Source organism: Jaculus jaculus, chromosome X (assembly GCF_020740685.1).
Source record: "Jaculus jaculus isolate mJacJac1 chromosome X, mJacJac1.mat.Y.cur, whole genome shotgun sequence".
Lineage (NCBI taxonomy): Eukaryota > Metazoa > Chordata > Mammalia > Rodentia > Dipodidae > Jaculus > Jaculus jaculus.
In genome coordinates, this window is record NC_059125.1 from 127,458,661 (window position 1) to 127,469,987 (window position 11,327).

An 11,327-nucleotide genomic window follows, 5' to 3' on the forward strand; every position below is an offset into this window, starting at 1 on the left:
GATTAGAATCTGTTCAGTGTAGTGATTTCAACTTTTCTGTTATATCTTAAATGTTTTATAAGTAAAGGTTGAAAACCAAGGAGAAGGATAAAAGGTACGGTTTACTAAAACTCAAATTTTCCGAAATAAAATAATCATACTTATATAGAAAATAATAAAGAAAACAGAGCAAAATATTAAAATTGGTGATTTTGAATTAATATTTTACAAGACATGTGACTTTTGCCATTTTTTCTATAAAGTACTTCAAAATAAAAAGGTAAAGGTAGTTTGTTGAACATTAATCCCTTTCACCAAGCGTCTCAGTTGCCATTTTTGTTTTTTTATTTTATTTTATTTAAATTTATTTATTGCTTTTTTTGAGAAAAGGTCTCATTATGGATCCCAAGCTGACCTGGAACTCACCATGTAGCCCATACTGGCCTGAAACTCATAGCAACCCTACTACCTCATCATCCAGGTGCTGAGATTACAGATGTGTGTCACCATGCATGTTTTCACTTGCCATTTTTAATAGAAGGAGTATGGGGCCAATAGTGACAGATGTCTTGAAAAGAATGAAGGAAAGATGGGAAAATAACAATCATCAACCCATAGTATATCATGATTGTCCTACTATATGCAGAATACCATGTTAGCTGCTTCAGAGGTTTAAAAAAACACCAGATTCAAGCTGGGTGTGATAGTACATGTCTTTAATCCTAGCACTCAGAAGACAGATATAGGAGGATTGCCATAAGTTTTATGCCATCCTGGGATAACAGAGTGAGTTCCAGGCCAGCATAGGCTAGAGTGAGACCCTAACTCAAAAGCAACAACAAAAAAAAAAAAACCAGATTCAGAGGCTAAAAGAGAACAAGTCCTTGCCCTGACCAGGCTCACAGTATAGGTAAGGGAATGCCAAGATAGCTTCTGAAAGGGGAGGTAGCCAGAACAGATTTCTGTTGAGGCATAACTATAAATACTGGAAACAGAGGTTAGAGCCAAATTGCAGAGAATGCCAGGCTGAAGAATTTGGCTTTCATCCTATGGATAACAGGAAGCCATTTATGGTGACTGAGTCAGGAAAGAAAATGATCTAAATTGATTGGCTAGATAGTACAATTTATTTGGGTGCAAATGCCTTCAACATACACTCGTTTTATATCCATATGCTTTTGGCCCTTCTAATTTTTTCCCATATGTGCACATGACTTTTAGGGATTTTGAGCAATCTGGAAGCTGCACATTTTCCCATCAGCAGCTTTCTGACAGCTCTTTTGCCTCTGTCCTTTTCACTCCTGGTGCCCTCAAAGGGGAGCTGACCTGCTCTTGCCTCACTCATGCTGACTCAGCAAGCAATAAATAAGCTTCATGTAATGTTTCTGAAATGAGGCTGTGAGGCTCTGAAATGGATTTCCTTCATGATGATCAAACTCCAATTACTATAGAGATCACTCATTTAAGTTGGGAAAAAGTGAATATTCAAATCAGTGACATGTAAAAGGGTACAGGAATGTAGGTCCTGTGTGAAGAAGGGAACAATTTTTCAATGTGATCTCTGTAAATTGAAAGAAAACTTAATGGAGAAGGCAAGGCTGAACAGTGGTAAGTGATGAGGGTTAAACCTCTCAATGACTGCCAAATTACAAAATGAGCTTTCTCTGTACTCCATTCACACAAACCAATCCTCTAGTCCAGTCATGTTACGCTCCCATATAAAACTCTGGGCTCACTCACCACTGCTCCCTATAAGATAATGACCATGTTTTGCACAAGTGATATCCTTTAGTAACTGGCCACAGAACATCTTCCCTCTGCCACATTCCCCATGATTCACATACAGTATCTTACCTTTTTCAGAACTATCCATTCTTACACTTAACTGCTTTGCATGTGTTGGTGGTCTCTCTGCTGGAAATCTTTCAAGGCCACGCCTCTGTTCACCTAGAGTGCAAGCAATGCCCACTCATTCTTTATGATCTAGCAAAGTTATATGCTGGTCTATAGATTATCCACCCCCAGCAGTAATGCCTTCTACTACATTCCCAGGGCACTGTGTACATACCCCTCTCTTTGGGCCACTTTCACACTTGAATATAATCATTGCTTTGAGTGTATCTACCATACTAGACTGTGAACTCATTATGTACAGGCAGAGATTACATCTAATTTATTATATTCCCAGTACTCAGCATAAAGTCTGATTCTGTATATGTGCTCAAATGTTTACTGAATAAGTGTGTTTGAATATCAAATGTCCACTAAATTCTAAGTCAGCAATGTCTTTTTTAAAAATTTATGTGTTGGTTAGCATGCAATGTAATGGGTTTCATGTTGATACTTTCATTATATCGATATCTATACTTACACTTTTTATTCTTTGATTCTTCATTGCCTTCCCCTTGCCCCTCCTTGATTTGCAGTCACATACCTTCCCCCAAGTAGCTTCCCTTTATGCTTACATGATAAATATAATCCATTACCCTCACCAACTCTTGAAAGATGATAATTAAAATATTATATTACTAAAGTGATACTAGAGAAGTGTCTCTGAGGGCCAGACTGAAGAAGAAATGGTAGGAGGACATATCATGGGCCTTACTGTGGGATAAGTTCTATCCAAGGAAATTCTCACTGGCAGATATTGCTGCTATAAAGAGGAGTTGGTGCAGCTGAAAAAAAATGCTTCATGGGAATTTCCTCATCTTTACAGTGCATGATGCACCACTGAAGCAATACTGCTAAGATAACATTCTCCACACAGTCTTTCAACTTGTCTGAATTGCAGCCAAACTTTCTGTGTGGTCTGCCTATAGATGCCTTTGGAGCAACCTAGTAGACAGTCACTGAGTGTTCCCCAATTTTCATTCTCACCTTATGATTATTATGACAAGGAACAATATATTATAAGAGACCACTAAATAGCAAAGCCATGAAAAGTAAAGGGAGGAAAAACTAACAAAAAATAGATTTTCTCCCTATAAATTGTCAACCTACTTAATTATGCCTCCATCTTACAATGGTTTGTAATTTACTATCAATAAAGATATAGAAGGAAAATTAAGACCAGCAAAACATTCCACTTTGTAGGCAAGAAATAGAGAAAATCACACAGAAGAACGGAATATAAATCTTTAGACATATTCTCAGCAAACACTTCTGAAATGTAAATATTAGAGCTATTTTAAGAGTAATAAACAGGGCTAGAGAGATGGCTTAGCAGTTAAGGCACTTACCTACAAAGCCAAACAACCCAGGTTCCACCCCCAGGACCCACAGAAGCCAGATGCACAAAGTGACACCTGTGTCTAGAGTTCTTTTGCAGTGGCTGGAGGCCCTGGCACTCCCATACTATACTATCTATCTATCTATCTATCTATCTATCTATCTATCTATCTATCTATTTATCTATCATCTATATACCTCCACCTCTAAAATAAATAATTCACTTAAAGTATTTAAAAAAGTAATGAACAGCAATTAGTCTTTTCTGTCGACTAAATTGAAGTGTGTGCTGTATTTAAAAAAAAACGGAGTCTGTTTTGATCTTCAAAAATGTCAAACTGGTAAACATTTCACTTTTTCTGTACATATAAATCTAAGAGCCAAGCCTAGCTTAAGGAAGATTTAAGAGACATAAAATTTGTCTGAGGTGTCTGCCAAATCTCTGCAGCAGAGACAGAAACCCTGGAAAAGCTGACACAATCATAACTCTCACAGCATCACGATAAGCTTTTAGCTGGGCTGGATGCACTGAAAGTCACCGTACTTGTGCCTGGATTGTTGGTAAACAGTGAAGTCGATCATTTGCTTATCAGCTATCTGATAGTTCACTTTTGCCTAGATATCCCACAGAGGAAAGAGACAGGGAGAAAATAATAAATCCCTATGGGCACATAGCCCAATTTTCAGCTGGGTAAATTTTCATTTATATGATGGGCCTACTTGTTAAAATCTACTCTCTTTCATTTGCTCTTGAATGCTCATATTCATTGCCCCTCTCTCTCCCTCCCTTCCTCCCTCCCTCCTTCCTTCCCTCCCTCCCTCCCTCCATCCATCCCTCTTTCTCTGTAAGCCCTTTTAATAGTCATTGGATATTCTCCCATTTTTATTCTCACCTATTACTATTACACACACACACACACACACACACACACACACACACACACATGCACATTCTGAAGGCATTAAAACAAGTATGATACAGTGCTCATAAAGTGTTTCCAAATAGTAAGCCTACAATAACTCACTAAAAGATCTGAAATGCTAACTATAATTTCTAGGTTGAATTTATTTCCTCGTGGAGCACTACAATAATATAATTTTTTATTAGTGCACCGGAATATTAATTGTATAAAACAATGGGCTTCATTAGGCATTCTTCTGGAGTATTTAAAATGGATTTTGTATTCCATATAAAGTAATATTTCATTTAGAAGATTCATAATTTGGGCTTCTGTCCTTTAAAGATCATCCATTTTATTGCACAATAGTTATTATTTGTAAGAAAAATGAAGGAGAATCACACTGCAGGATCCTTAGTGACAATATGCAGAGAAAATCTGATATCCCATATTCTCTCAATTGTATGTCATTATGGTAAACCCCCACATGTCTACAATCACTTAACAATACAAGAATATAGTGCATACATTGGCTATATTCTATAAATAGGATTAACTGTAAAATTCAACCAAGGTCTTCCCTGGGGACAGATTTCTGAAAAACTACATCTACATGACATTAAGAAAATGAATTAACCAATGACATTGGCTCCCGTGAGACATACTGATTCTTATACATTCAATTCTGTTAGTTTTCTGCAGCTTTTTGCTGACATCCCCATATCCAAAGACATAGAATTTCAAAACAGAAAGAAAAGCAGAACAAGTGGAGCTATTCTATTTCCCTTGCATGAAGTGCTATGTACACAAAGGAAAAAAATCCCATATATTAGCACAACATAAACCAAGACATGGTATAAGACCATGTTGGTCTGGGGTGGTTCTTGTTACACTATGGTCATATATAACTTGCCCCAGGGAACATATAAAGTTTGTATTCATACAAAGGCCAACAGGGATTGCAGAAAAATGCAAAGGGCTAAGTTGTAGCAGGGAGTGAGATATTTCTACTGTGATATCTTTCATTCTACTATTGAAATTAGTCTTTTTCTTCACCAAAATAGGAATGACTATTATAGAATTAATATGTTTTCTCTGGGGAATAAACAAAATACCTGTTCAACAATAGTTAACCAATGCAATCCATGTCAGGAGTTGGCTAACAGCAAATATCTATTATGTGTCTGGCACTATTCTAAGATCCCAAGAAAAAAGTAAAAAAAAAAAAAAAAAACAAAAAAAAACAAAACAAAACAAAAAAAAAACTGGTTTGCAAAGGTTTTATAAACCAGTGTGAGAAGTTTTCATATTACTCTATGTACAATGAGCAGCTTTTGAACTGTTTATACAGAAAATGAACAGCTTAAGATTTGTGATTTATAAAAATACTTTTACTAGTATTTGGGCAAAACAGATTGAAGAGAGGCAGGTATCAGTAGGAATCCAGGCAAGAAGTGATGTGCGTGCATTGGATGGTAGGAATGCCCCTTACTGAGGCAATGGTAATAGATGTGGATGAGAAAAACACATTACAAAATAACTTGAAAAAATATCAAATTTATCACTGTAAAATATAGGATAATAAAACATATACAAAAGTAAAGGTCATATACAATTCTAATATTTATATCAAATCTCTATTAAGATTTTGTGTGTACTTTAATAACATTACAGGAATTTTCTTGTGATTATATATACCACTTTTTGAGGCAGGATTTCTTATTGTCCTGGAGCTCATAAATAGTCTAGATTTGCTGGCCAGTGAACCCTAGGGATCTGCCTGTCTCTGCCTTCCCAATGCTAGGATTATAGATGAGAAAACTGGTAATCAAGTCACTTTACCAACTGAGCCATCTCCTTATCCCTAATTTCCTCTTAATATATCATAAACAAATTTCCACATCATTAAAAATACTGTGCATTCATCAACTTATATGAATAGTTAATAAGCCACAACTGATTTTCTTCAAACCTATACTACTGGACAATTGAGATGCTAATTTTTCTGGGCTGGGAGATGGCTCAGTGGTCAAAGAGTTTGCTTGCAAAGCATGTTGGGCTGGATTCAATTCTTTACCACCCACATAAAGCTAGATGCATAAAGTGGTTCATGTATCTGGCATGTATTTGCAATAGCAGAATGGAGAGAGGGCTTAGCAGTTAAGGTGCTTTCCAGCAAAGCCAAAGGACCCAGGTTCAATTCTCCTGTGCCTACATAAAGTCAGATGTTCTTCCTCTCCCTCCCTCCCTCCCTCCCTCCCCCTCTCCCTCCCCCCCTCTCTGAAATAAAGAAAATATTTAAAAAGAACACTCTATTTGCAACAGCAAAGGACTCTGGGTTGCACACAGACACACGTGTGCACATGATTGTGGGTACTCTTGCAAATGAATATAAACATTTTCAAAGATGTTAAGATGTTATTTTGTTTCTTTTATGGCATTATAAATATGTCTGGGATAGAAATCCTGGGAGTTGAATTTTCGTAAAGCAGACGATTGTTCCTCAGCATAGCACTCTAGAAGTTGAAGTGGTAGGCTGAAAGCTATGATCTATTTTAACATCTCTGATTCATATTGATAAATCATTCTCTAAAAGAGCTATGTAAAATTATCACCCCACTAGTAGTGTCTACGAGCAGGAAAAGATGGATTTAATACATTAATGTCAAGCATGGAATCAACTGGATTTGGTGGGTGGAGAGGAGGGATGTTTCCCAGAAAATTATGAGTGAAGGAGACCTAAATGCCATTAAGAGATACAAAGCACTGGGCAGACCTAACGTATAAATTATGAGAAAGTAAAAGGTAATATAACCAAGATAGAATAGCAAAAATTAAAAGAAACCATAACTATGGAAATGATAGGCATTTAGTAGCAAAAGTACCAAATGTAAGCAACAACGTTTCTCAGTTTAATTTTTTCATGCTAATCAATAACCTGAGCTACCAAGTACCAGAGTTATATTCATGTGAATATCTTGATATATTTTTTCATCCAATATCCACTTATTAGGAGTGTCTACAATGTACAAGTGCTGTTTCTGGGTGCTGAGAGTATAGAGATGAATAAGATATGGTATCTCCCCTCAAGGAGCTCACAGTCTACTAGGGAAACATACACAAACATCCACAGATGGCATACTATTGTATGGTATGAGCTGAAGTAGAGGTAAATGTAGAGTCCTGTGGAAGTGGACGGCTATTCTCTGTGTGTGTATAGGAAGAAGACTGCTGAAAAGCTTCTTAAAAGTGATTATATTTGAACTGAGTCCTGAAGGATCTGAGGAATACGCAGTGAGGCAGGAAGGATGCTTGTATGTAACCCAAATCCACTCTTGAACAATAACAATAGCCTCTACCATTATTCGAATGCTTGAAAATAGCATGTTTGGGCATTATTATTCTCATTGTACTATGTTAGGGAAATAATCAAATGGTCCATAAGACTTTCATAACAATTCTGTTAACACTAATGTAATATTTATACCATCTAAGTCCTAATTATTCTACTGCTTAAATATTGCTCAAGTCTTTTTCCTCATCTCATATGACAGACACTATTCTTGGATCCTTATCACCTCTCTGTGGAAAAGAACACCTACCTATCACACTGATTATGTTTCCTTACAATGTATCCTTCCCATCATCCACATGTGAAAATCTGATCATGGTACTACTATTCTGAAAAATTCAATGATTTTCTATTGCCTATAAAAAGTATGTCTTAAATTTAATTATTTTATCTTAGTGATTTTTACACTTACACTATTATTTATTTAATAGGAAATAAATTTAAATCTACGTAAGACTGGTTGATTTTCTGTTTTTCCTAATCAAATCCTAAGTAACTTCAGGTTTGAGGAACTAAACCAGACTTTTTATAAGTTGTACTCAAATATAAAATTAAGAAAATGTAAAATGTAGGAGCACAATGCAACCAAAACTGGGAGATGCTGTGCATTTTGAGATGGGAGTATATCAGACTTCTTTTCAAAAATTGATCTCAACATGTTTCTTTTCTCCAACTGAAAAGCCCTTACCTGTCCTAGACAATCTGCACCCAGCTATGATAAACTGATAATACTGAGCAAACATATCCTACACTTGTATAGTCACATGTCTTTCACATGCTTGAATGGTTCTTCTCTGTTTGGCAAACTCATTATCTTTCAATACCTGCCATGTCACATCCTCACAAAGCCTTCTTCCCAAATGGACTCACTCTTCTGTTAATCACTGCTTCCTCTATCCCTCCACAATACTTTGTGCTTGTTTCTATTATACTGTATTCTATAGTAACTTAGAATTGTAGGCAACTACAACCCCAACTACACATAGAGATAGCCATACTCTGTATATGTTGAATATCCTACACTTCATGTGGGCCAAGGTCATGAGGGACATCTAGTGACCCAGATCACTTTAAAAAGCTAGACAGAAATAAAATCTGAAGTATTGTCCAAATCAAAATGGCTTAAGGGTAGGATATATTTTATAGAATCATCTAATTCAGAAACAACCATACTGACTGTAGTTTTGGCAGGCATAATTAGCTATGGTTACAATAGCAGTTAAGCTAATTTAGTGTTGGCAGCTACTTTACAGCAGATACATCCAATATGACTCATTTGGGTTTCTGCCAGGATGATCTACTACACCTTACAATAATCTCTCCTTACCACAACTAGAGTGTCAAGAACAAAAATGAGAGGACCAAGAAACTATGCTATAAAGGGCATATGCTTTGGAGGCAGAACTCTATGCTCTGAAATCCCAACTCAATTCCTTACACTCTATGTGATTTCAAGTATTTAACAACTGCATTTTTGTTTCTTCTTCTAGAAATAAATGAGAATAATAGTATTTATGTCATAAGACTCCTAGATAATGTATAAAATTACATATAATGATACCTGGGACATTATACAGGCTCAATAAATAGGAGTCATTATTGTCACCCAATGAGATGATTATAATTCAAGTAATCTGCTGCACAAGAACAGCAAATGCATTTCTTAGGAAAATAAATTTATATCACTAGGTTTTCAAATTGACAAGTACAGATTGTAGCTAAGAATAGCCACAAATGAAATGTCTGTAAGACAAGCTTCTTCTTAGATTTAAATTAACTCACACCTGGAACATACCACCACACTTCTTTGTGTTCTCCAAGAATTGATCTCAAATCAGGTTCCCCTAGGATGAAAAGAAAAATCACCCAATCTTAATCTTTTTGTCTTTAATTTTATTTGATACAGAATATTCAAAAGATGTATATTTTCTTTAAAGTGCCATGTTACTATGATCTCAAACTTTTCAATGTTATTTCCCAGTATGTTCCCACTGATACCTCTTATCAAATCGGGCAAGTCCTGTCACACAGTGTTCACTTTTCTATTCACAGTTCTTAATTTCCAAATCCAGTATGAGGAAGCTTTCTCTTCCTCCTCTACCCATTTCAAATCCCGTTGAGTACTCTGGAGCCCAGATTAAAGTTCCATCTCCTCTACAAAGCCTACAAGGCTGGTTCTAAGACAGGTAAGGCTTCAGTAAGTCCTTAGGCTTGAACTTCCGTATCAACCTCCCACACCACGCAGTATGCCCTTCCACTAAATCCTAAGCACTTTTTGTACACGTTTTTAAAAATGCAATGATAAGGTGCCTCGTTAGCGCAGTAGGCAGCGCGTCAGTCTCATAAAAATGCAATGATTAATACAGTGTACTTCAGTCTACTCCATTCTGTATTTGTTGTACCTTTGACATATTTCTCAACATCAACATTAGTGCTACTAGTCTTTGCTGGAAGCTCCTTAAAAAAATGAAGCCAAGCCCAGCATGGTGGCACACGCCTTTAATCCCAGCACTTGGGAGGCAGAGGTAGGATGGCTTTAAGTTCAAGGCTACCCTGAGACTACATTGTGAATTTCAGGTCAGCCTGGGGTAGAGTGAGACCCTACTTCGAAAACCCAAAAATAAAGGGGGGGGGGCAACTTGCTTTATACTCCCACCAGAATTCTGCACTGAACTTTAAACTTATTTCTCCAAAGCAATGTTTTTCGTTGTTGTTTTTCATCTTCTGCCCTCTCACCTGTCTAGAAACTGATGAGAAACCCTTTTCACTCCAAAGATTTGGTCAGGGAAGGGCCTGTTAGCTGGAGGAGGACAAGTTAAAGAGATGCTGGGGTTTGGTTGTTGTTGTTGCTGTTGTTGTTTGTTTTGTTTTGTTGTTTTAATTCCACCATCAAGGAAGCAGAATTGGAAATGTGACAGAAAGCCAAGCCCCAGGTCTTAGTGGTAAGGAAGTCCCACTCCCGCAAATGAATGGAAGTGTGTGTGCTCTAGTACTTGCCAGAGCCCAAACCTGAACTACAAATTAAGAAAAGCGAGCAAACAGATTGCACAAGTACTATAAGCAAGGAAGAAGAGTCCAGATGCCACCTAGGGAAGACCCTGTCACAATCCCTAACTTCATCCATATGAGAAGAAACAAGGAAGGGGTAAAAGAGGAATGGTGGTGTAGTAGAAAAAGCAAGCAGGCAGGAAAACAAAAAGCTCAGCGTGCGAATACTGGAGAGGAGCAAGGCAATGGGAGCCCACCCCAGACTCACAGTCCCGACACCCCCTCCCAAGAGAGGCGGAGCGTGGAGAAGTTAGGCACTAAAGCCTGCGGCCCGGAAGCACCCTCCTCCCTTGGCCCCCACGGTCCCACAGTCCCCCAGTCCCCCAGCCATGGCCGCTTGAGCTTTCTGTCTCTCTGACCTCCAGCTCCCCGGCTACCGAAGCGCTACTCCTTAAAAAGCCGCAGAAAATCGAGCCGGAACTGTAGCTCCTGTACCCGGAGGGCCTTAGAGGCCCCACGCCACTCAACTGTTTTCTCAGCTCTGCACCTCCCGCTAGCAAGCCTGGGCCAGGCACTGGGGCCCAAGGCTGGATTCTCACTTACGCGGCGGCCGCTGCGGCCCTCTCCTACTAGCTAGTGGTCATCAGAGAAGCCTGAAACCCAAGCCCTTAGCCTCATGGGAAATGTAGTTTGAGGTCGCTAGAGGCCGTTCTTCCTAGGGCCATTCAATATTGACATTGGAGGAGAGATGCAAAGGAAAAGAGAGAATTGTGGGAAATGAAGTCCACACACCTCATTTCATATACCCACAATTCCTGCCCTGCCCCACTTCCGATAGTTCCGAGTTCAGATGGAACAATGTATTCTGGGTGTTGTAGTTT

The 11,327-nt window shown here is 38.0% G+C and overlaps 1 protein-coding gene across 7 annotated transcripts in view; it reads right to left on the reverse strand.

The window, feature by feature from the left end:
- The window catches only part of Enox2 (ecto-NOX disulfide-thiol exchanger 2), a 343,811-nt gene extending 332,686 nt beyond the window's left edge, over nt 1-11,125 (reverse strand). The window contains exons 1-3 of one of the 7 annotated variants that reach the window (XM_045141079.1): nt 11,050-11,125; nt 9,243-9,302; nt 1,834-1,926 (exon numbers count right to left, since the gene is read on the reverse strand). In XM_045141079.1, the coding sequence (XP_044997014.1) occupies nt 1,834-1,852 (19 nt within the window). In that variant the 5' untranslated portion in view covers nt 1,853-1,926; nt 9,243-9,302; nt 11,050-11,125. Of the gene's footprint in view, nt 1-1,833; nt 1,927-9,240; nt 9,303-10,194; nt 10,259-10,865 lie in introns of those variants that run through there. The other 6 variants (XM_045141077.1, XM_045141078.1, XM_045141083.1 and 3 more) reach the window with 6 other exon arrangements.
- Nucleotides 11,126-11,327: the final 202 nt, after the last annotated feature.